This window comes from Xiphophorus maculatus, chromosome 22, assembly GCF_002775205.1.
Source record: "Xiphophorus maculatus strain JP 163 A chromosome 22, X_maculatus-5.0-male, whole genome shotgun sequence".
Classification (NCBI taxonomy): domain Eukaryota; kingdom Metazoa; phylum Chordata; class Actinopteri; order Cyprinodontiformes; family Poeciliidae; genus Xiphophorus; species Xiphophorus maculatus.
Genome location: NC_036464.1, coordinates 4652504 through 4675352, shown reverse-complemented (window position 1 = coordinate 4675352; position 22849 = coordinate 4652504). Strand labels below are relative to the sequence as shown.

General features: G+C 37.4%; 1 protein-coding gene across 2 annotated transcripts in view; it reads left to right on the top strand.

The window, feature by feature from the left end:
* The first annotated feature begins 6735 nt into the window (after positions 1 to 6735).
* inpp5a (inositol polyphosphate-5-phosphatase A) overlaps positions 6736 to 22849 on the top strand; it is a 224810-nt gene continuing 208696 nt past the window's right edge. Inside the window, exon 1 of one of the 2 annotated variants that reach the window (XM_023328035.1) lies at positions 6736 to 7291. In XM_023328035.1, coding sequence (XP_023183803.1) covers positions 7214 to 7291 — 78 coding nt within the window. In that variant the 5' untranslated portion in view covers positions 6736 to 7213. The remainder of the gene's footprint in view (positions 7292 to 22849) is intronic. The other variant, XM_005795167.3, reaches the window with a different exon arrangement.

Here is a 22849-nt window from a genome sequence, read left to right as displayed (position 1 = left end):
TTTCTTCCATAAGTTTTCTTTTCTTTTCTTTTCCTAGAAAAAGTTTTTTAAAAATCCAGTTTTCCAGTTAAATACATTGACAAAGCTTTGATTAAAATTTTGTTTCTTAGTTTTACATCAAACCAATTTGAAAAAGCAACTAGGTGGATCTGGGAGTAATTTTTGTATTTATTAAAAAGAAAGGTCTGTTAATGAAATACTGGGTCAGATTCATTGTAGCTGAATATCGATATGCATTTAACCAGTTCTGACTGCTTTCGCTCACTCCGGAATAAAAGTTTTACGTTTAGTTGGAAATAGACTCTTTAGTAGATGGAATCACGAGACAACAGAAACCATTTTAAGAAGTTTAGATTGTCATCCATCTTCCTTTTCCAGTCGCTGGAAAAAAAGATGAAAGATTAACTGAGATTTAAGTCAGTGGAGGAAAAAATTAGATAATGTTGTGAGGTGTCTTATCTATTGAGGATGGCGTGGTTTGCACTTCTGTTTATCAGTGATGATGTAGCATGTGTAACGTCACAACCTGGAAATTTCAGTGACCACAGAAAGGGCCTTTTACTTAACAAAAACCTTTTTTTAACGACAATCTCTTGAAATGGTTTCAACACAGAAAAATAGTTGGATGAGCTTTTATTTTTGTCACAAACTAAATTGGCAAAAAAATAAAACTAAAGCTTCAAGGCTAAAAACCACAGCTGCTGGAACAGAGAAGTCAAGTTCATTTCTCTGAAAAACGTGTGTGAAATACCGCAGATGATTTCCATTAGCGTTTTTTTGATGCACATTTTGAAATATTTCATTAGAAAAGGTTGATGGAAACCACAAAATTCAATATAACTTCCTCATTTTTGCAGAAACATTTTTACACTTGAGGTGGTTTTGAGCTTTTCTGAAAAAGAGTTAATGTGCAAAAAGGGAGATGGACACATATTTGCTGAATAAGTCCTGACATTTACTTTATTATTACAACCATGCATAATGTCAACATCTGACAAAATCACAGTTTGCGTTGCCTGGTTGACTTGATCCAAACCACTTTTATTTCTTTTACACAAAATTTTAAAAGTTCATTAAAAAATCCCTTGACTGATGGACTGAAACACAGCTACTCTGAAGAATTACAGCCAGACTTGTGTTTCAAACCCTTCTGTAAATGCCTGTTTAATAGGTATCTAGGCTATTTGTCTTAGTCAAAATTTCTCCTCTATTTCTAACTTTAAGTAGAGCATAATGGATTATCTGATCCCTCACATTTGCTGTTTTTCATGCTTCAACATATTTCTGGATTTTGGTTCACATATTGATGTAATTTAATAAAGCTTTCATGACCTACATACCTGTAGAGGAAAGAGAAACGGATTTTAATGTGTTGATATTTGCCCTTTAAAACAGAGTAAATAATGTTCTGGTTTCCTAAATTGTGGCTCACTAAGTAATACTTATTCCAGCTGTGTTCCAACAATCTAACAGTGTTGTTTGGTGGGCAAATATTTCACTAAAGTGACAGGAATATTTATTTGAAGGAACAAAAATTTTGCTCCAGCGACGTTAAATTCCCGAGCTAGCAAAGCAAACGTCTCATGAGACCAACAGATCAGATCCACATGACTGATTCCCCAAGTTGCAGCTGGAGGTAAAACCTCACATTGACTAAGTCTGGGTACATTATCACGTGCTCCCTCGAAGACATGTGAGCGCCTGATAATTTTCTAGGTTTGTCTATTTTTAGATAACTGAATTTAAGCCTTAGTAAGATCGGGGTCAAAGTGCACATATTTGCTAGCAGTCTGGAATTCCAACACAATTTTTTCCATTACCCACAGCAGACACGGGGGCTTTGTGGGCAGTGAGCAGAGCTTCTTTATCAGTACGCACCCCCCCCCCCCCCGCCCCCTCACACACACACGCACGCCCACCCCCACCCCCCACACACACTTACAAATGTTATTACTCTTTGCTTGCGACTCCTATTTAGCATTTTCCATCTACGGAGCACAGTGTAGCATTTACTGACCCATATGCACTATGTCAGGACTAATAACTCTACCTACCCAGATTTGTGCCTGCATCTCACATTACTTTGTTTTAAGACCAGATCCACTCAGTATGACCAATAATAGGAAAAGTGGTGGCACACGATGTCTAATCCTGGGTTGTTTTGATTATTTGGTTCTAGTTTCATTATTATTCTATGTTCCTTAGTCTCTTTCTTTGATTAGATCAGAATTGTTTCTATTTTACTTTAGTTCAGTCCTTCTTGCAGTTTCTAGTTATGTTTATTCCTTGTTACTGTAGTTTAATTAGGTCTAGTTATTCTTTAGTGCAAGTCATTCCCTAATCCCTTGTACCATTTTTCTCTCTCTCCCCTCACAACTGCATCTCGTTTCTAATCAGTCATCTGCTCCTTGATCAGTAATCAACTTCCCCAGTATGAATAAAACTAATTCTCATTTCCTCCTTGTTGGTTCCTCCCGTCTAATCCTGTTAAATCCCGTCAGAGCCTGTTCCCTCAGTCATGCTCCTTGTGTTTGTTTGTTTCTGATGTTTTTTGTTCTTCTCTGGCTCCCTGTGCTCTTGTGGATTTGTAGGTTTTTGACTATCAACTTTTTCATTAAATTGTCTTTGCCGCTCCTGCATTTCAGTTAATCATCAATCACACAGTCATGACACACAAGGCCTTGCATGATGGATATATTCCCTGGGAATTTAAGTGGAAAAGGAATGGCATGCTCGTAGTTTCAGAACATTTGCAGTTTCCTGGAATTGAGTTATTAGGGGATTTTAATTTTAATTTAAAAGAAATCTGAACTCAAGCTATCTATGCAGAGCACTACTCTGATATATTTTCACTCAAGTAAAAGTAAAATGTTCCAGAAATTATTCAAGTAGGAGTAAAAAACATATTTGGTAAAAAGGTTATTCAAGTACTGAGGAACTGATCAAAACATCAATGACATGAAGTGAAATCTTTCATTTCTAACTAGTTAAATGTCAGAGAAAAATAAGATAATTAAGGACCAAACAATATATATATATATATATTTCACACTAAAAATCATAGAAAAACAAAACTTCAGTATTCAGTTCAAAGTCATTAATATTTAATCATTAATATTTAAAAATTGCATCATTAGTTGGAGCAAAAAATAAAATTATGTGGAAATTGTGGTATTTTAAAGACCAAAATGAAAATAACATGTCATGATGGCATGATTTCTCTTTAGTGTATAAGTAACATAATTATTAAATAAATCAGACAAAATAAAAAGTTTTCCAAATCAGTTTCTTCCAATATAAAACTTATAAAAATTTAAGAAAACTGCAGGTGTTTGTCTGGTGAATTTTTGGTTAAAACAAAACAGATCTGCATCCCCAGAACCAAACATGGAAAAGCAGCATTCAGCTTCTATGCACCACAAATCTGGAACAAACTTCCAGGAAACTGCAAAAAATCCAAAACACTGAGTTCCTTTAAATCAAGACTTAAAACACACCTATTTAGAGTTGCCTAGTTTTTGTAGCTTCTCCATTTCACCATAATTCGTTAAACGATAATGTATCCTTTAACTTAGGTTAAAGTATTTTTAGAGCCTGGAATAGCCTAGATCATTTTTATCACATGCTGACAAATAAATCTCTGCAGTTGATTGTAGACATCGTAAAGTGTTTTTATTTTGCTGAGATCACATATGCATTGACTCATTCACTAAGGTTTTTTTTTTTTTTTTGCAGTCTAATGAACATTTCCTTGAAAGTTGTTGCAAGTTGAGACAGCTAGCTAGTTCTGTCTCAAGGTAATACAATATTTTTAAATCTGCCGGCACAATATTTAACTCAACACTGGGTTAGAAAAAGAAATTCATAAAAATATACAACCTCTTGTACACTCAAGTATCCTCTGGCTGTCTTGGAGAACAAACGGATGGAGATAAATTTAAATTCAAGAAAGCAAATATAGAAAGCAGTTATTACTGAAGATGTTGGTGGTTTTCATATACAATATGACATTGATGCTCCATATGAGATGCCAAACAACAAATTTAGTACAAATTAAGTTTCGACTCGACCCGGGTTTTGCAAGGACCAGTTCTGGTTCAGCTTTGAGAGATTGTCTCATTTTTCTCAAGCACCAGTTTTCTACACTTTTATGTTGGTAAAATGATCAAGCATTCCCAAACCATGACTCTTCCAAAAAACGACTATTTTATGTTATCTTGGGCAAATTTTAGTCAAGCCTTCATGTTTTCAAAGGTGTTCTCCTTGCAAAGTTCTCATAAAAGTTTACGTCTGCAGTCTGTTTCTGATTGTACGGTTATCCACCATATCAAGAGCCTGTAGTTGGCCCTACAATGACATTTTATGCGTTTTTTTAGACTTCTCTTAGCTTTTTGCAGCCTTGCCTGGACAAGCAGGTTTTTTCTAAACCTGCTTGTCCAGACCCAGGTAGGTTGCTTTGAATGTCTTCCACTATAATCCATCCCATGAAAGGGCTCAAATCAGATTCTTTTGGGACCTAATTAAATCCCTTCCCCTCCCAAAGCTGCTTCAGACTTCTTTCCAACATGCAACCTCAGGTAAATCTTTCCATGTTACCATGGTGTTCGTTTTTATTTCTCATGGGAACAAAACATTGCAGTTTTAAAATTATGTTTCAAAAAACATTTTTAAAAATTCTCTTCAGTTTTTGTTTTCTGCTCCCATAAGGCAAATATTCAGGTTGTAGCCTGAATATTCAGGATAAACTAATAAACTAATTTTTTAATTCTGTTTGTTTGTGTAATTCAGGTTTTTAAATCCCTTTTAAACCAAAGCTCTCTTTTCAGTTGGATGATTTACAACAGACTAAGACAGTCTATGAAATGCCTAGCTTAGCAAATTTTAAGGTTTAAACAACTTGCAGATAATGCCTGATAATGCTAAATTCAGTGCAGTAGGAGCTGGGATGACAATCGGCTAAAGAAGTATCATCATATTGCTTTCAAAGCTGCTTTGAGCCCTTTTTAATTAAAGCTGTCTATGTGTGCACACACAGAGTAGGAAAAAAACATACACAGAAAAAAAACACACACATTAGTAGTAGTATTAATTCCTGGCATGTAAATCCTAACATTATGCTCTTCCACAGCTGAGTCACTGATTACTGATATTCTGCTGCATATCATTTCCATGCATAAAACTGTGTGTGTGATATAAGTAGTCACATACATTCTTGTACTTCTATGCAAACTGAGGACTTTTCATTAACTTCCTTCATTTTAGTAATTGCCTCTAAACCTAACTAGTAGAACAACATTCCACAAATTACCTCCTTCTGTTGGTGAAAATGGTGAAAGAGGTCCTCGATATGTAGAATATGGAAAAGAAAAAACACACAGATGTTGTGTTTTTATATCTTTAGCAGGACTTTGCATTGACGTCCATTCATTTCTATAGCTATGCACCTCCAGAACCAAACAGGGAAAAGCAGCATTCAGTTTCTATGCACCACAAATCTGGAACAAACTCCCAGAAAACTGCAAAACTGCCGAAACACTGAGTTCCTCTAAATCTAGACTAAATACCCACCTATTTAGAGCTCCCTTTGATTAACACTAAACGGAACACTGATTAATAAATTTGCTGGATGATTTTCATGATGGCCTTTAAACAAAATTGAATGTTTATTTCATATTTCATAAGTGGTGACTATATTATGTTTTCATGATGTAAAGCACTTTCAACTGCCTTGTTGCTGAAATGTTCTATACAAATAAATTTGACTTAAACTTTACTAACCCTGACTAGTCTTACCCTAAACCAACCATTACCAGTAAATGCCTTATGCTGGTCCCCACAACGCAGTATGTGCAAGGAAAATGGTCAAATACAATGCCACACACGCACACACACAAGCACCCCTTCCCCCCCCCCACACACATTGTGTCTCTCTCATGCCAGACACAGCTGTGAGCATTTACATTTTGGTGATAATCTCTCAGCTCTTCTCATAGACAAGTGTTATCCATGACTGTAAGCCCTCCAGCCCCCAATAAAAACATATTAATGTTGTTAATTTAAGCAGTGCAAGCCTTTCAGTGGGAGTCTGAGGGCCACTATAATCTCTGCGCAGCTGGATGCTCACCACATTCAGAAATATACGGTTTAACTCACACACGCTGCAGACTCTGCGTTAGCTTGGTGAAGCCATTGAATATTTCTTTTTTCTTAATAATTTTTTCTCTCATGATAGTCATGATTGAACTATCCTGTTAAGGTTGTTCTAAAAATGATTTATTCTTAATGATTTATTTATTGATTTATGAAGCAAATACACATTGAGCAACTTCTTTTTTTTTTTTAAAAAATTGTAAATTATTTTTAAAATGTTTTGATCACCTTTTACCAAGTACTTTTTTACTTTGACTTTTTTGGATGGCTACTTTTTTAGCATAACTTGAGTAAAAATATGTTTCAGTAGTACTTGATTACAGTTTTTTGGATTCTCTACCCACCTCTGTAAGAGACAAAAGTTGGACTGAAATCGTAATAACTGGACCTCATTGAGTTTGAATTAAATACCAATGGTATAAAAAGATGTTGTATAAATACAAATTGGGATAGCCCAATTCAATGGCGCCCTGTCCGATAATGAATGACGTCGAGGCGGTGGCTGAGGGGGGATCCTGTGTTTACGGTGCGCGGGCCCTTTAAGAGAGTCCCGTGTTTCCATTGGCACGGTGACGTCAGAGCAGCGAAGGACTTCAGCCTATCCTCTGCTAACGGTGAAGGCTACGGTCCTGGCACGGCGTCCAGCTTCAGGAGGGGGAGTTTTTTACACAGCTCAAAAAGGTTGGAAAGGCTTCCCCGCTGAAGCCATCCAGGCGCTCACCGTGGATTAAAACGGGAAACTTTTCACGATGGCCCTGAGCGTGGAAAAGTAGCGCGAGACGCAGCAGCCGCCGCCGCAGAACACGGAGCCTCTGTCACCGCAAGCAACAACTCCTGGTTAGATGCACGGCCACTGCTGAGGAGAGAGGAGGAAAAAAAATATGCTCCAGCCGAGCCTCCGCAGCAGCAACAACCCCGGCTTCAAGCGCAGGTTCCCCGCGTTTTAACCGCTTTCCCGAACACAGCCGTCGACCCTCCTCCTGGTTCGTTTCAAGCGCCTCTTTGAGCCTACACAGTCCGCCGTTAGAGTCTCCCCTGCCGAGCCTCCTGCACCCGGAGAACCATGATGGCAAGACGGATAGCAGAGCAGGGCGCAAAAATACTGCTGGTGACAGCCAACGTTGGATCCCTGTTCGAAGATGTGAGTGTCTCTGTTGATAAACAGACTCAGTGGTTTTTGTTTTCGCCCCCACGCAGTCCACGCTGTGCCCAGGTTATGCTAAATAACGTGTGACGTTGTCACGACTCGGACCGTTATAGTGTCACCTATATAGGCGTCGCCGGTTTCCCAGGACACATGTCCCAGGATGTATATGCGCTCTTGTAAATAAAATGTTGCGACATTTGAAGAAAACAGCATCTAGAAATCTACTTTAAATATAAATCTTATAGCTTAAGTAGACTATATATGCAGTAGCTCTATGTTTCTGCAAATAAGTCGCTAACATGTACTCTAACCGTTCAGATAAATGTGGAAATATATTCTCCTTCCTTTGAAGTGTATATGGATATCCAAAAGAAGACACAGAAGAAGACAAGCTTATGAATTAGACCACATTTAATACAAATTTTAAGAAATAATCAAACATTTTCTTTCCATTTCTATACCCTGTCTAGCTGTTTTCAATGTTTTTGTGGGTTTGCGGTATGGTTAGGCGATACGGATTTAAAGTTTTATCGTGATATTTTGTGGTATAGTTGTGACAACAGTAAAAGTGAGGCAACAAAATGTTAAGTTTTTTTAGTTAACTTTTTGGCTGTGACTGCATTACAGCCTCACAAGAACAAATACTGCTCTTAAAAAGCATAGCATTTGTAATATTCGTCTTTAAAAAAGTGTGTTTTCTATCACTAAAATGCACACATTTAACCATATTCTCATATTTATTGAAACACCTTTATTGATCATATAGTGGAAAAAAATACTAAACATAACAAACCTGAGCATACGGACAGTTTTAGGGGTTTTTAAACATCATAGATCGGAACTTATTGTGACAACAATAAATCAAAATCTTATCATGATAAATTTATGACGATAAATGGAAGACGATACAATTTTCGGCATATTGACAATATGGTGACACTGGTAAACTCAATTTGTACATTAAGATAATTTAAAAAAGTAAATAACTTTTAAGCAACATTATACATCACTCTGAAGACACTGTCCTCATGGTGAAACATGGTGGTGGCGGCATAATGCTGTGGGGAGATAAACCATGGGACAGATCTGTCTTTTGTTTTGCAGCAAGAAGGTCCTGGGTTTGAATCCCGACCTGGGGTGTTACTCATAAACAGTTTCAGACTTTTATCTAGAGGGATAATTAATCATTACCACCCATATTAGTGTGTGGTGTATATATATATAAGTATATATCAGTTCCTCCATGGAGCTGTCTGTGAAGAAAATATACACTTATAACCCTAAAATAATAAAGTTTCACATTTTTGTCATATTTTGAACCGATAACTCCCAATTTATTCTTTTGGCATTTAATGCAACATTTTATAGTATGTAAAAATCTCACATGCGACTTCTACAAAACCAAAAATGAAACGATGAAAAAGTTGAGTACTTTTCTAAGACCTGGTATTTCCTATAACTACTCCACATTTTTAACATCAGGGGCCAAAGCTGGTAAATTCAAACTACTGGTGGACCACAAAATTCATTCAATTAAAAATACAAAAATTAGTAACATTTTTATTTTTGTATTTTAGATTTATCTGCTAAAATATAAATTAAATTTGTATCAAATCTGTATTTTTTTAAGGGGTTCAAACTGTTGCCTTGTTAAAAAAACAGACTGGCAATTTCCAGATTTTCTTGCTTCGTCTTTTATTTTCTTTTTTTTCCCCCCATTCTTGACTTATGGTCTGGGGACAAATAAAATCATGTTAAGGGCCACAAATGACCCCCGACCCACAGCATAGACCAACCAGCTGCAGAGTATTTTTATTTTAGAAATAAAAAGTGTGCTCTGTATAAAATCTGGCCTCCTGTGGAGTGTCGGAGCGATTTGTTGAGTTTTCTCTGCAGTTTGTCTTCAGAAACTCTCTTGGTTCTGATCATTCTGCATTAAGGATGCAAAGCAGAACTGAGGGAATTACAGCAGTTCAACTTTCAGAGCCAGCCTCCTCCTCCTCTTTCCTCCTCTCACTCATGTGAAACGCCGATCCCAAACATAAGGGAAGAGCTGTCTCCAGCACTGGAGTAAGCCTATAAATAGCTCGCCTCTCACCAGCATCATGTTTTGGCTGTCGTTTTTTCCTTTTTTCCTTCTCTAGACTAATAAGCGACTTAGCCAAAAGTGCATATTTGAACATGATTCCTGCGATGAGTGGGTGAGCTGCTCACACTTAAGGCAAACTGCAGTCTGATGCGTTGGTACCCCTTGTGATGAATCTGTGGGCTGAATGAATTCTTTGTCTTTAAAAGCTGTTTCTATTATTAGCACTCTGAAGCGCTGTGTGAAGCGGGACTGGTTGACCCTAATTTGAAAAAAAATAGGAAAATATTTTCCCCTTTCACTTCTATTCTAAGCCGCGTTTCCATCCACGTTCACATTAGAAAAGGTTGATGGAAAAGGCAAAACTGGAAAAAAATTCTTTAGACAATATGGAGAGCTTTTGGAGCTGGAATTTAACTGGAATTTATTGTGACAAAAATAAATCAACATTGTTATTAATATTATAAGAAATTTATCATGATAAATGCTCATCTTTAGGTGGTTTTTGGCTGTTCCCAAGAAGACTTGATGTGCTTTAAATGTAGATGGAAGCACATTTGCCGACAACGATCAAACGTAACAAACACTAGTGGCTCTGTGCCTTACCAGACGCACGAAACTGAAGAATTGGATGGGGGATCTCTCCATTTTTATGATGCGTACGTTCGATTAGGCCTGAGCATTTATAGTGTCGTTTGTTGTGATACATATATCAGAAGAATTTTGATTTATTGTTGCAATAAATTCCAATTAACGATGCTTAGAGCCTCCCAAAACCGTCCCTATTGTAGTATTGATAGTTTTACTGTCTTCTCTATTATTTGGTCAATAATGGCATCAATAAATTTAAAAATACAGTCGCAGTGTAGTGACACAAATTATACTTTTTTATGTGGCTGATGTCTTAAAGAAGCACATTATAAATAGGAATGTTTTACAAGAGCACTTTATTTGTGTTTGTGGGACTACAATTGCTGTGACACACAGTCATCTTTATTGTCACAATAATACCACAAAATATTGTGATAAAACTTTAAGTCCGTATCACCCACCCTTACAGTGCATGCTGGTTATCAACCTCATCATTCTGCAATTTTTTAACAGAGACAGTGGGTTGGAAACCAGAAGAAAATGAAGTTATTTTGAGATTATCCCCATTTATGATCTAAACCTTTTTTTTCCCCATCACAAAATCTAATAACTATTTTTTTTCCAGTTTATTTCCAGTGCTATTTCTGGTGTTGCTGTCAGTGTTCTTATCATATTCAGTAATCAGAATAGTCGAGGTTTGACTCAAAAGCGTGAATTAAGCCCAGTGAATGCAAAGTCATGTTGGTTCTTTCCACCTGCTGCAAACTGCAGGTAAGATAAAGTCTATCATTCATCTTTTGGGAGCAAATTAAAGCATCCTTTTTTACCAGTTTACATTGTTACCAGGTGGTGTGCAGTTGTTGAGCTTTTCTCTATAAACCAGAGATGTCTCACACAGATAGCGCTCAGTTCAGTCAGCGGTGCCTCCATGCAGCTTTCCTCATCTATCTGCATTGCAGATGAATTATTTAAGCTTCTTCAAAATGCAAAAATGCACCAACTTCAAGGTATTATAATACAAAAAATACATAAATAAGACAGTTTGAAGTTTCTGGCTTTTGTAGCTTTTCATTTTCTGTTTATTTTTGCTTTTGCATGACTCAAATTGATGCAGACCATCCTCTACTCGTATTGTATCGGCCAGAGCAGTTTTGTGCTGCCTATTTATGGTAGATTGTAAGTTTCCAATCAGCAGCGGAGGGAGATAGCCGTTCAAGCAGACAGCTGTGTCATTGCCTGTAGGAAGAAGTCGGCTGCAATGTGCATATTTCAACTTTTGTTTCTGTTGTTGATTAAATAATGTTTCAGTTTCCCTCAGGCGGCGGCTGCTGATCTCATAATGACAGCAAACTGGTTTGTTTGGTATTTAGAACAGTCCAGATTTAATCTGTTAAATGTAATTTATGTTGCCCCAGTTAAACATGAGATCTGTCACCTGTGCTTACAGCTTCACCCCTGGCTTCCTGTTCTTCTAGTTTGTGTTGACCATATCATGATTCATGTGAACTAAAGTGCTGTGAAAACGTAACTGCACTCCAACATCTAAATGTTTCCGATCATCAAAATAGATTTTAATGTAAGATAAATGAAATTTAGATTGTAGAATTGTGCTGCTCAACACGGTGACATGTTACGTTTGTTCAAATTTGTTCTTTCCCTAAACATTTGTTAAGCATTTTGAAGCATTGCTAAGCCTGTCGCACTAAGCAATTAATTGCATAATAAATTAAATGAGTGCAATTTCCATTGTGGTGATATTTTTTTAAAGGGAAATTTTGCTTACAGAAACATCATAATTCATTTTCGTAACAGCTTTGGTTGTAAGTGGCACTTATTTGTGTTTTATTTATTGTTTTTTGTTGTCGTGTTTTATTTTGGATAATTAAGATATCTTCCAGTTCCAGTGAAGTATTCTTTACAAAGTTCAAGTTTATTAGACTTTAAGAGGTATTATACAAAAAAGAAATTAATAGATTATTAATACATTACCTATATATATATATGTATATATACTGTATATATATATGTATATATACTGTATATATACTGTATATATATATATATATATATATATATATATATATATATATATATATGTTTGCTAAAGGAAACAGAAAATGCTACACATGTTGTACATTGGTTTAGTTTCATGAACTGTCACCTCCTGAAATCATGGCTTCCTCTGAATTCACTTTCTTACAGTAAAACATCTTTTTCTGCATCGTTAATCATAGATGGAGCGTCTTAATGGAGCTGTCGCTGCCGTGCTGGCTAATGGGCTTTGCAGGGAAGATAAGTGGAAGAAGAACAAATCAGCAACTTCATAAATGAAGGGTTGTGTTATGAAGTTAAACGACTGCAGGTCTGATGGAGTAACCTGAAGAACAGAGCCAAGCTGAAGATAGTTATATAGTTATAGTTTGAGAACTTGAGGGCTAAGTGTTAGTTTGTTTGCACAGGTGGATCTGACTGTTGGTAAATTATAGATGAGTTGTTCAGCGTTGTGATATTAAAACAGAACGTTTCAGATCTGGGAATTCATGCTGGAAACAAAACAATTTGGCAGAAGAAGTGGAAAGATGAATGAAATCGAACATTTCCAATTCGGGTTTGGCTTTGTTAAAATCACTAAGAAAATATTACAACAAACAAACTTGTTCAGATTCAAATGTGGCAATAAACCCGGGGTTCACTGTACATATCTTACTTCCATCCATTTTGCTTCTGATTGCAGTTTGTGACACTTGTCACCAATGAAATATGATGGATTGTGACCTTTGATCAAACCAGAGTAACTCTCAGCAGTTTCAGAAAACGGGGGTGAAAATGGGACCAGTCAAGATCCGCTCTTCACACGAGTTGGATAAATATGTGCATGTGTATTAATTTCAATGAAACGCCTGCATGGGTGAACACTTTTTGCTATATGATGTGTTTCCATCTGTAAAAGAGAGGAAGTCTTTGTCTAGATGTAACCTTGTAGTTCCAGTCTTTTCTTTTTTATCTCTGCAGCCATAAATCCTTCAGACTAAATGCAGCTTTTAGTCACATGGTGGATGGTGTTGAATGTCCTTATTGAATAATGTAACTGAGCATTCATGTTGCAATGCTTTGGTCCAGCGGCGCCATGTGGACGTTTGATCGAGTGTCGCGAATTCACACAATAAAGGGAAACTCTGCTGCACGGACTAAATTTGTACCTGTGTTACTGTTTTTTCCAGCGTGACGCTGTAGGAGTGGAAAAGTTCACGAAAGAAATATCAGATGTTTCTATTTCTGTTGGCTCTGCCCTGCTTCCATTTTGTTGTAACTGCCAGCTAGGATTTTAAAAAGGGAGTAAATGCATCTGGACTGTGATTCTGAATTATTAGCTCTGTGTGATTGACTGGCTGCGTCAAATCATCCTTTCCAAACACCTGAGCTGCGAATTAGAGGGTGGTGCGAGTATCGCAGTCAGTTCACAGCCCCACCCAGCACATTTTACGTGGAGCAAGCGTTCATTTTATAAAAGAACGATGAACCAGACTCTCACAGCCTCCCTCTTCACACCAGGTCGGGTTGAAAGGTTGAAAGGTTGAGGGGGTTTTCTGATTCTTTATCACTGTTCCAGCAGAACGTCGATCAACGTCAATGGAAGCCACTTTACGGCTGATTCTTTATTCCCAGAAGTTGTTTTTCTGTGACCACAAGATGCAGCTATAAACCTGAAACACTTAAGCTTATGGGAACTCAGGTTTTTGGCCTGAACTTGAAAGAGTTTTTGCAGTAAACGGTGAGATTTCACATTTTGATTGAATGAAGATGAGTGAAGAATTGGTGTATGCATGGTGGAAATGAACTGATCTGTGAGCCAGATTTAGCAGTCGTTCGATATATTTGTCTTATACATGCTGTGATTAGCAGCAGACTCTTTGATATACTTTTTTGGATTAACAATAATTTAATTAAAGATCAAAACACAAGCATTGATGCAAGAATTGGGATGCTCTTGTCATCCATTCACTACAGTGGACCACTGCCTATTCTCAGTTTCTAATTTGCAGATTTAATTTTAGGATTTTCTGTGGAACGTAACTCCAAATTATTTGGAGATTATTTTGTAGAGCCTACCTAAAACATTTGGAAAAAAACGCAGCTTGGGAAGTTGAGGCACAAAAGCTATTTGATACCCAGGAGCAGCAATAATTTTTCTTGTTGCTGATTGGTTTCATCCCCAAGATGAGAAATAGCATGGATGCTAGCTTGGATGCTAGCTTGGATGGTAGGACTGTTTCCTCTGTGTGTGTTATTGCATATTAAGGCATAGTTTAGGCAGTTATGAGAGTTTTTGAAGGGGATCTCATGTATTTATGGTCTTTGGCTATTTGCTGCTGGTTGGTACAAAGAACCTGCAACACATTTTCAGTCCTTTTATGTTTTTTGTCCTTAGAAGGAAAAATAATTAGGCTTGCAGTACCTTCTGTTTTGACTTTATTATAATCCTGGGTGAATTTTGGCCTGTGTGACCCAATTTTAGTCTAGTTTCAGCTGTCAGTTCATATTTGTTTGTCTTTGGTGTTCTGTAGATTTAATAGTCAACTCATTCAGTACAAAGTGCTGAGCTTGATCGGCTGCAAAACAAGCCCATATCATCACCCCTCTACCTCTATGCTTGAGTTTTTTTGGTCTCATTTGTACGTAGGATTTTGTTCCAAATGTCATCTGGCTCCTTTCTTCTGGCAGTTCAGTCTTTTTCCAAATTTACCCTAGTTCATCCAAAGCTAAGTGAACTGATTCATTTGTGTGCGATTCATTCATCAGGGTAGATCCTCTCCTGTGCATGAGCGTTGTCTGACTAATCTGAGCTGGATCTCCTTGGTGATTGGGTGGGTCACTGTGACCCATAATAAGGCTGAAATTCTCCGAGTTGAACAAGTGATCATCCCTGTCACCCCTGTGGATGACCTGAGCTTTTATTTTTACCTGGAAACTTTATTACCTTATTTAGCCAATAAAATATTTGTTTTCTAATTTAAAACAGCAATGGAATTATTTGTTTGCATATTTTAATGTGTTTCTAATATTGTATAAAAAGGACTTAAATAGTTAAATGAAAAATCTGTATTTTGTGCCGGTTTTATTTATTTGATTAATCATAAAAGTATTTGAGAGAGTAATCGATTACTTTAATAAATAGTTTGCACAGTTTGCTCTGAAAAGGAACTTCTAAAAGTGGCTTATTAATGAATTTGTGTTTGAAGCTTACATGTGGGATATTTCAACTTAAATGTTTTTACACTCTGTAACCCCCAGTCTTGATTTATCTTCTCTTAAATCTTCTCTTCTCTTTTCTGTTTTGCCGTTGGCGAATGTGAAATATCTCACCGAAGTAGTTTTGTTGCTTGTTTTAACTTCATGTCATAAAGCTGTTTTTACATAGAGTTCAGTTTATGTTCTGTGTAGCTCGCTGCTGCCGTGTTTATTGGAAGAATTTGGCTCGATTGCACCTTGTAAACCCAAACTGCGACACTTTAAGAGCCTCAGACGTTCGCTGAGATGCACATCCACTTCACTTTCTCAGACGTTTCTCTCTCTCTTGCTGTGTTTGTTAACAGTCAACACTCTCACACCTGCACATCTTCATGCTTCGCTCTGTCCTGCCGTGTTTTATCTTGGCAGCTGGCGAGGGGACGCGGCAGAAGCTGAATGATTACAGGAGCGCTCATACCTCTTTTATCACCACAGAAGCCAAATTTCTTCAGCAGCTGCCTCGTGCCGTGGCTGAAGCCGGACGTGAATTGAGGCTGTGGTCGCCACTCTGCTCCACGTTACCCAAAAATAAAGAAAAGAAAGCTTTACAACCAACTGCTGCAGAGGTTGAGTTGATTAGATGAAGGTGGATACAAAAAAGCTTTGAAGTTTTGATTTTTAAGAGCTTTTATCTTTAATTCAGCTAAAAGAGAACTGGCAACAGGTAGATAATTATGAAAGTGTGACTGATGATTAATAACTAATGCAGTTCATTAACCCTTTCATGCATGAATTATGATCCTCTGTATCAGGATTTTTTTCAAAATTAGTTTTTTGATTTTTTTTAAGGCATAAAGAAAGGTAGAAAACATTTTTTGTAAAAGGTTTTTATTTTTTTATTTTATTTTTTTAGGTGATCAATTGTAATTTTCTCCAAATACAAAGTTTTTATTTGAAAAATACATCAGTAGTATTGTTCTTAGGGGTTATCTGATGTCACAATATTTTTTTTACCTGCAAAAGTCATCTACAGTAGGAGGGACAGGGTCGGTTGGCATGCTTTTTTGTCTGTCGGCCATATTAAATTTAACAAAAATCATTTCTTGCATTTGGAGCGAATGACCAGTAGTTGATAGTGTATTTTATGATATATTAGTGTCCACTTCAGTGGTCTGTGTGCATTTATAACATAAAAATCTACAAAAAGCACAAGAAAATGGCTAGTGACCACTATGCATAAAAGGGTAATTCTTAATTCGTAATTCTAAGTTTATAAGAGCCACATTGTGTCTTAACGCTGCAAATATATATTTTTACATATTTGTTGAAAGTCACTTTTTCATGACAGTTTAATATGAGACAGATAATCTATGAAAAAATTTAGCTCCTCTTCCTTCTACCAGTGCTCCCAGTGCTTACTAGAAACAACCAATCAGAGATAGGAGGAGGGTCTTAGTGCTGTCAATCATCCTCAAGAAGGTGTGGTGCTTTCACTGATTGGAAAAGAATTTTATTTCTGATGTCACAATATTTTTTTAGGGGTGGCAAGCAATTTGTTATTGTAACAGGCCAAAGTGGAAACTGTCTTGTTGCTACAGCACTCTCAGGTGTTCAACTAGTCAGAATGACTTTAACTTGTTGGATAATGGAAAAACCTTTTTCAACTGTTTACTCAATAACCTGAGAACGTTTTAGGATGAAAGAAGGCGATGGTCAGATGGCTAGAGATCACTATCCTGATGTTTTATCTCCACATTTCTTCCAGTTCCAGTGTCTTCTAGCACTGGAACTGGAAGAAATGTGGAGATGAAACATCAGAATAGTTCCAGTTCCAGTGCTAGAAGACACTGTAACTGCTTTGTTGTACTTCTGTTGTATCCTATTCACAGTCAATATGTCATTCCCAGCTGGACGGGTGTTTATTTAACCTCAAGTCTTGGATGGGGGGAGTCTATTTTCTCTGGTCCTTGTACAGTCATTGGTTGGGAATGGGGCTATTGTTTTGCTGCTTCTGTTTCCACCATGGCTTCAGCAAGAGAAGCACAGACTGGTCTGGCCAAGTCATTAGGCCAAGACCCGTAAAGGTCTTCCTTATCCTGCGTTTTCGCCCTTTAGGACTTCCTGCTCCGGACTCCTACTGTGTCTCTGAGCACCGGGGGTTTCTCTGCTTCTATGCATGCCAGGTATCACTGGGTCATGCCTATACATTAAAATTTAGAAGAGAGCTCCTGCATCTTGCAGTTACAGTGTTTAAACATTGTTTATTTCCCCTGTCAGTCAGAGCTGAGTCTGGTTTCCCTTAAGAACTTTTCCCAACCAGCCAGTATCAGTATTTCACTGCCTCTGCTTCCCATTTAAGGAGAGCAAAGCCATATTTTAGAACAACATACACAAACTACTGCATACCTGCTCCTGGTATTCCATCTCTGTAGATGTAGCTCTATATTTTCCAATGGACTGAAATAATTAATCGTGATTAATTGATTATTGAAATAACAATCAACTGATTTAGTAATCGATTAATTGTTAACTGGAATATGCAGACTATAAAAAAGGGTATTTGCTTATTAATTAATTAAGCCAGAACTGTGCAAAAAATATGTGTACATTTTGCATTTAAGATAAAAACCCCGTTATCTGTAAATAGGTTCTACCCAAAACTCAGGAAGTTGCAGTTTTAGCTTCATCTGATTCAATTTATGTAAATAAAATCTCCTACTTAGCACCTTTTGATATGAAATTGTTAATCAGTAATCTAAAACGTAATTAACAGGTCAGCCCTACACTTTATTGACAAGTCATTTTAGACAATAAAATGTTTATTTTCTTATTTAAGAGAAGAATTGGATTATTTGTTAGCATTTTTTAAAATGTATTTATTTTTTATGTATTTAGACCATGTCAATTTTTTTCTATCTTATTAATCAGTTTACCGTCGGTAAGATTAATCGGTTAAGTAGTTTATCGGTTGTATTCATATTTACTCTATGGAGAAAGAAACGTGTGCATTGCTCCCTAAAGTTATGCAAATAATTTATGTGGAACATTAAAAATTTGTTTTGTGGCTGCTGCTCTTGTCGCCGGGTCGTGATGCATCCATACGGCTCGTGTCGTTTTCTTCCCGCACATGCAAACGGAGGGTGAGAAGCCGCAGGGGGTGGCGGTGGCACTGGGCGTTGCTCCCCATCAAGCTGCTGCAGAGTTGGAGTTTGGTGCCTGCTTTAGTCACGCCGTCATTAGTCTCCCACTCTCAGCCACGCTTTGGGGGAAAATTACGGCCTAGAACAGTTGAATGCGTCGCAAACAGAGATGTTGGAGGATTACGTTAACAGCGTGTAATAACACAGAAAAGCCTATTTAGGCTTATTATTTACCAAAACAATAGTGGTGATGTTTCTTGTTTCAGCTGTTGAACATAGAAAGTTGATTTCTTGGCTCCTATTAAAGTACAACGTTGGGATTTCAAGAGATTTTAGTTTCACATTTATTTGTTTTTGCTCCACCTAGAAACATTTAAAATAAACTGCAACTGTGTAGAAAGATACATTCACTGGAATTTCCACACAATTATTGCCAATATTTTTTTTAATCTGGCAGAATGTTGCTTAACAGATGGGTTGAAAGGTTAAAAAAAATAAAATAAATAAACTTGTTTTCTTTTTAGCAGACTCTTTTAAACTTTGCGCTTTTCTTTACTCATTAGAAATAGCTCATTTATTTTTTTACTTAGTTTTAATATGGATGCTTCTTTCTATTCACCTTTATGGAACTTTGCAGTGTTTATCTTTAGTTCGTCTGTCAGTTTGCTGTTGAGAGATAAATACAGGTTCATTCTATCCTAAGGTAAATATTTCAAAGCTAACATGGATCTGTGGCACACAAATCATATTTTTTACAGTGTAAACAAGGATCTGGTTCATGCAGATACTCAGCAGCAGCTCGGTACTGTTTCTGGCTTGCTGGTAATTTTGCGTACAATTTTCTTTTATAACAACATCAACAGGTTGCAACAAGTTAGTTTTGTTGCTTCACTTTTTAGTGTCTTAGTGAGCCATTTGTAGAAGAACTTTGCAGCTGGGAAGCTCATCTCGATGGAGCTGCGGCATTGGGTTGTTTGTGTCTGAAGCTAATATTTAAACAGGTAGTTTAAATATCTGTTTAAAGATAAAGATCTTATGTCCATCTTTATACCTTCACTGCTGGAGATACAATGGCTTTACTGGCCTTTTTTAAGCTGCTCTCAAACATCAGCAGTCCTATGAAGCGCTGCTGATGTTTCCCCATGGTGAACCAGAGTGACCACTCCCCAAATGATTTCCGGTGTGTTTTGAAAGGACACAGGGGCTTTCTGCCAGTTTTCCAGCAAGCATACCTCTATTGTTGTTTGCTTGGTTCCTCTCACTGCCTTATCTCTGCCGGCCTTTGCCGAAGGTTATCTCTCGCTCTTCCACTGTGGACAGTGAAGTTTCCACTGCAGACAGCTCAAACAATACAACCCCCCCCCACTTGTCTCCACCAATTCTGTAGCCCTTCTGGTGGCTATGTTTAGATCTCAGTCAGGAGCACATATTTGTCCAGGACATCCTATTTTTTTTCTATATTTATGTTGTTGCTAGAAAAGGTCTTGTGGACCTTGGAAGTTGTTTGGCCTGTGGTTACAAAGTGTTCTCTGAGATGTTTGCCACACTCAAAGCTTAAAAAAGTGAAAAATGGATGGAGTATTTTAGATCCCAGCTAATAATTTGAGTTGAGATAATGCTGCCATCTAAGGAGTTTCTTTCAAGGAACATGTTTGGTTTTTGAAAGCCTAGAAACCATAGTTCTGGTCATAATTTTACCTGAGTTACAACATGTCATATTGATATTGAGCTCTAAATTATGCATTTGAATGAGCCTACTTTGTTTTTTCCAATATAATTTTTATGTGTTTTGGGGTATTGCTCATTTCAATCACCCAGTTGTGTCCAAATTTCAACTCTTAGATTAAACAATTTGGTTAAAATGGCCAGAAACAAATGACAAATTTTTGCAAATTTTGCCAAGAAGAGTGGTCAAGCACTTAAACGGTATATGTTATGTTATCATCACCACCATGACAAACATTATAAGTGCTTAAGTATTTCTGTCTTCATCAATGTTTTTATTGAGGTGCCATTAATAAATGGTACCTCAATAAAAATAAATGAGGTGCCCTTAATAAGTGACACGAACTTTTAAAAGTTGGTGTCACTTTCAAAGGAAAGCTAGGAAAATCAGAAAGGTGAGGAGTCCCTGGATTGACAGGATAGATAAAGGAAAGTATACTTCACACTTGGCCTGTAAGCACACACTCGTTTGAAGAGCTCTCTTGGCGGTTTGCCTGCAGCCTGTCAACGCGTACCGACTAGCGTCCATACGTTTTCAGGACTCCATGGAGCTGGCCGGCCACATGCCCTCTGAGCAGATGGCACCGTCTCCACCTCTCTTGCTCCGTGGCTTTTTATTACCCAATTTGGCCGGCGGGAGGCTTGTTGGAAACGGAAGACGAGTACCTCCTTAAACGGGAGCACGTTTATCTGCCTCTGTGTGCTTTTACAGGTATTTGCTTTGCCTATGTGGCAGATGGAAGACTTCTTACTTTGTATAAGAGAAATTTTCAAAACGAATTAATGCGTTGGTTTGTGGTTTACACAGAGGTTCCAGTGATGATGAAGAAAATAAAGCAGCTGCATGGGCTGTTTAAAGCTGTCCAGTACACATAAAAATGTCTGAAACCAAGCAGCGTGCACATTTTACAAGGTTTGACATTTGTTCTGTTGTTCTCTCCTGCAAAACAAGCAAATACTGATTGCTTGGCTGCCTGTGTAAGCTGCCTATCTTTATGGCCATCACATCTAGACCTACAGAGAGATAAACTCATGGAAAATAGTTATATTTTTACAGGCGACAATGGGCCTTGACTCTTACACCCCTGACCTAGTTGAGCAGAAATGTTCTCTTCCTCCTTTCCGCATGTAATAAAGAATAGAGGGTGCCAATAACAATCTTAGTTGGTTTTGAGTCTGAGAAGATAGAGATCTTACTCTGTTTATTTTTGCCTGAGTGATGTGCTCATCTTAAGAGCAGAGCTGCTACGCAGAGCAGGGATGAAGACTTCAAGCTTCTCTCGTTGGATTGCGAAGGGAGTAGCAGACTGCTGTTTGCTCATTGATGCTTTTTATTACATGAAAACAAGCAAGGTGAAGCTATTATCCATCTGTTCACCTACTGCACCTTCATCTATATGTACTATTCACACATATGGAAATTTGGTCTGTCCTTTTGCAAAATGGTGTAAAATTGGATATTGAATATTCACATTTTATAGAGTATGGCCAAAGCTCCTGGTGTGGATTTATTTAGTTATTTGGTAAAAATTTTTTATGAAGTAATTCACGCAGCACACAGGGAAGTGGTCGGCGCTCTGAGTTTCTTATCTGATCAGCTACACGCAGTGAGAAAGTACTTAGGTACAAGGCAATAAAATAAAAAAGGTGGCTGATGATGAAGGTCACGATAATTAGCTTTCTTATTTCCCACTTCCTGTTTAGATAAATGTGGGCTAATGTCTATATGTGCAGTAATGAAAACAACATTGAGGGTAGTATTTGTTTTCCTAGTTCTCCCCGCGTAGTTTTTCTGCAGATACCAAGAGTTTTACTGATATCTAATCTGCAGATTGAACCAAACTACGTCCAGATTGCAGCATTCTTTCTGTGGGATCAGCTGTTTTTGTTTGGGTGTACAAATTGTTCCCTCAGAGTTTGGGACAGCCTGGAAAAATCTTGAAATTAAGTATTTTCTAGACCTCAAATTGAATAAATGAAGTAGCGTGGAAAAGTATTGTTAATGCTTGTTAAACCGCAAATTTGTCGCCATCGCAATATTTTGTACAAAAAACTCTTGAATTCAATAGATATTGGCTAATTACATATTGGTATTATTATTGCAGGCTGAACGTGGTGTAGTTATCGACTTTGTTCTGGGTGTGAATCCCAGCTGAGGGCTCCTCTGCATGGAGTTTGCATGTTTTTTCCAATGCAAACCTGTTTTCTCTGAGGTTACTGCAGCTTCCTTTCAAGGTCCATGCTAGTTGGTTATGTTAAGCTATCCTGAGGTCTATGATTATGTCTGTGTGTAACTGGTTGTCCAGCATGTGCCCAGTCACTCATTGACCAGTGGAGATGCCCTCCTCTGGTGCACTGTAAGGATTAAACACATGTAGAAAATGGATTGTTACTTCCAGGCAAAAAAAATGTTTTTATTGGCAAACCAGCAGCTTTTGCCAGATGCAAGTCCTTCAATAAAAGCAAGAATTTAGGAACAAAACGTATATTTTCCAGCATTTGGATTATTATCTGGGTTTATCTTTACAATGGAGTCAAAGCAGAAAGCCGTTAACATTTTTGATTTATCACAAGTCATTTCATAATTGCTACATTCAGTAACATTATAGCATATCACATGTTTTCTTGCTTTCTTGCAGCTATGCTATAAACTCATTGTTTGTGTTTATGTTTTAAGATGGAACCACCATGATAATTTTGGAGAACTGAGCCTAGAAAACTGTGGACTTTGGGTCCAGAAATGGGCAGGAACCCTGAAACACATCAAGTATTTGTGGATTA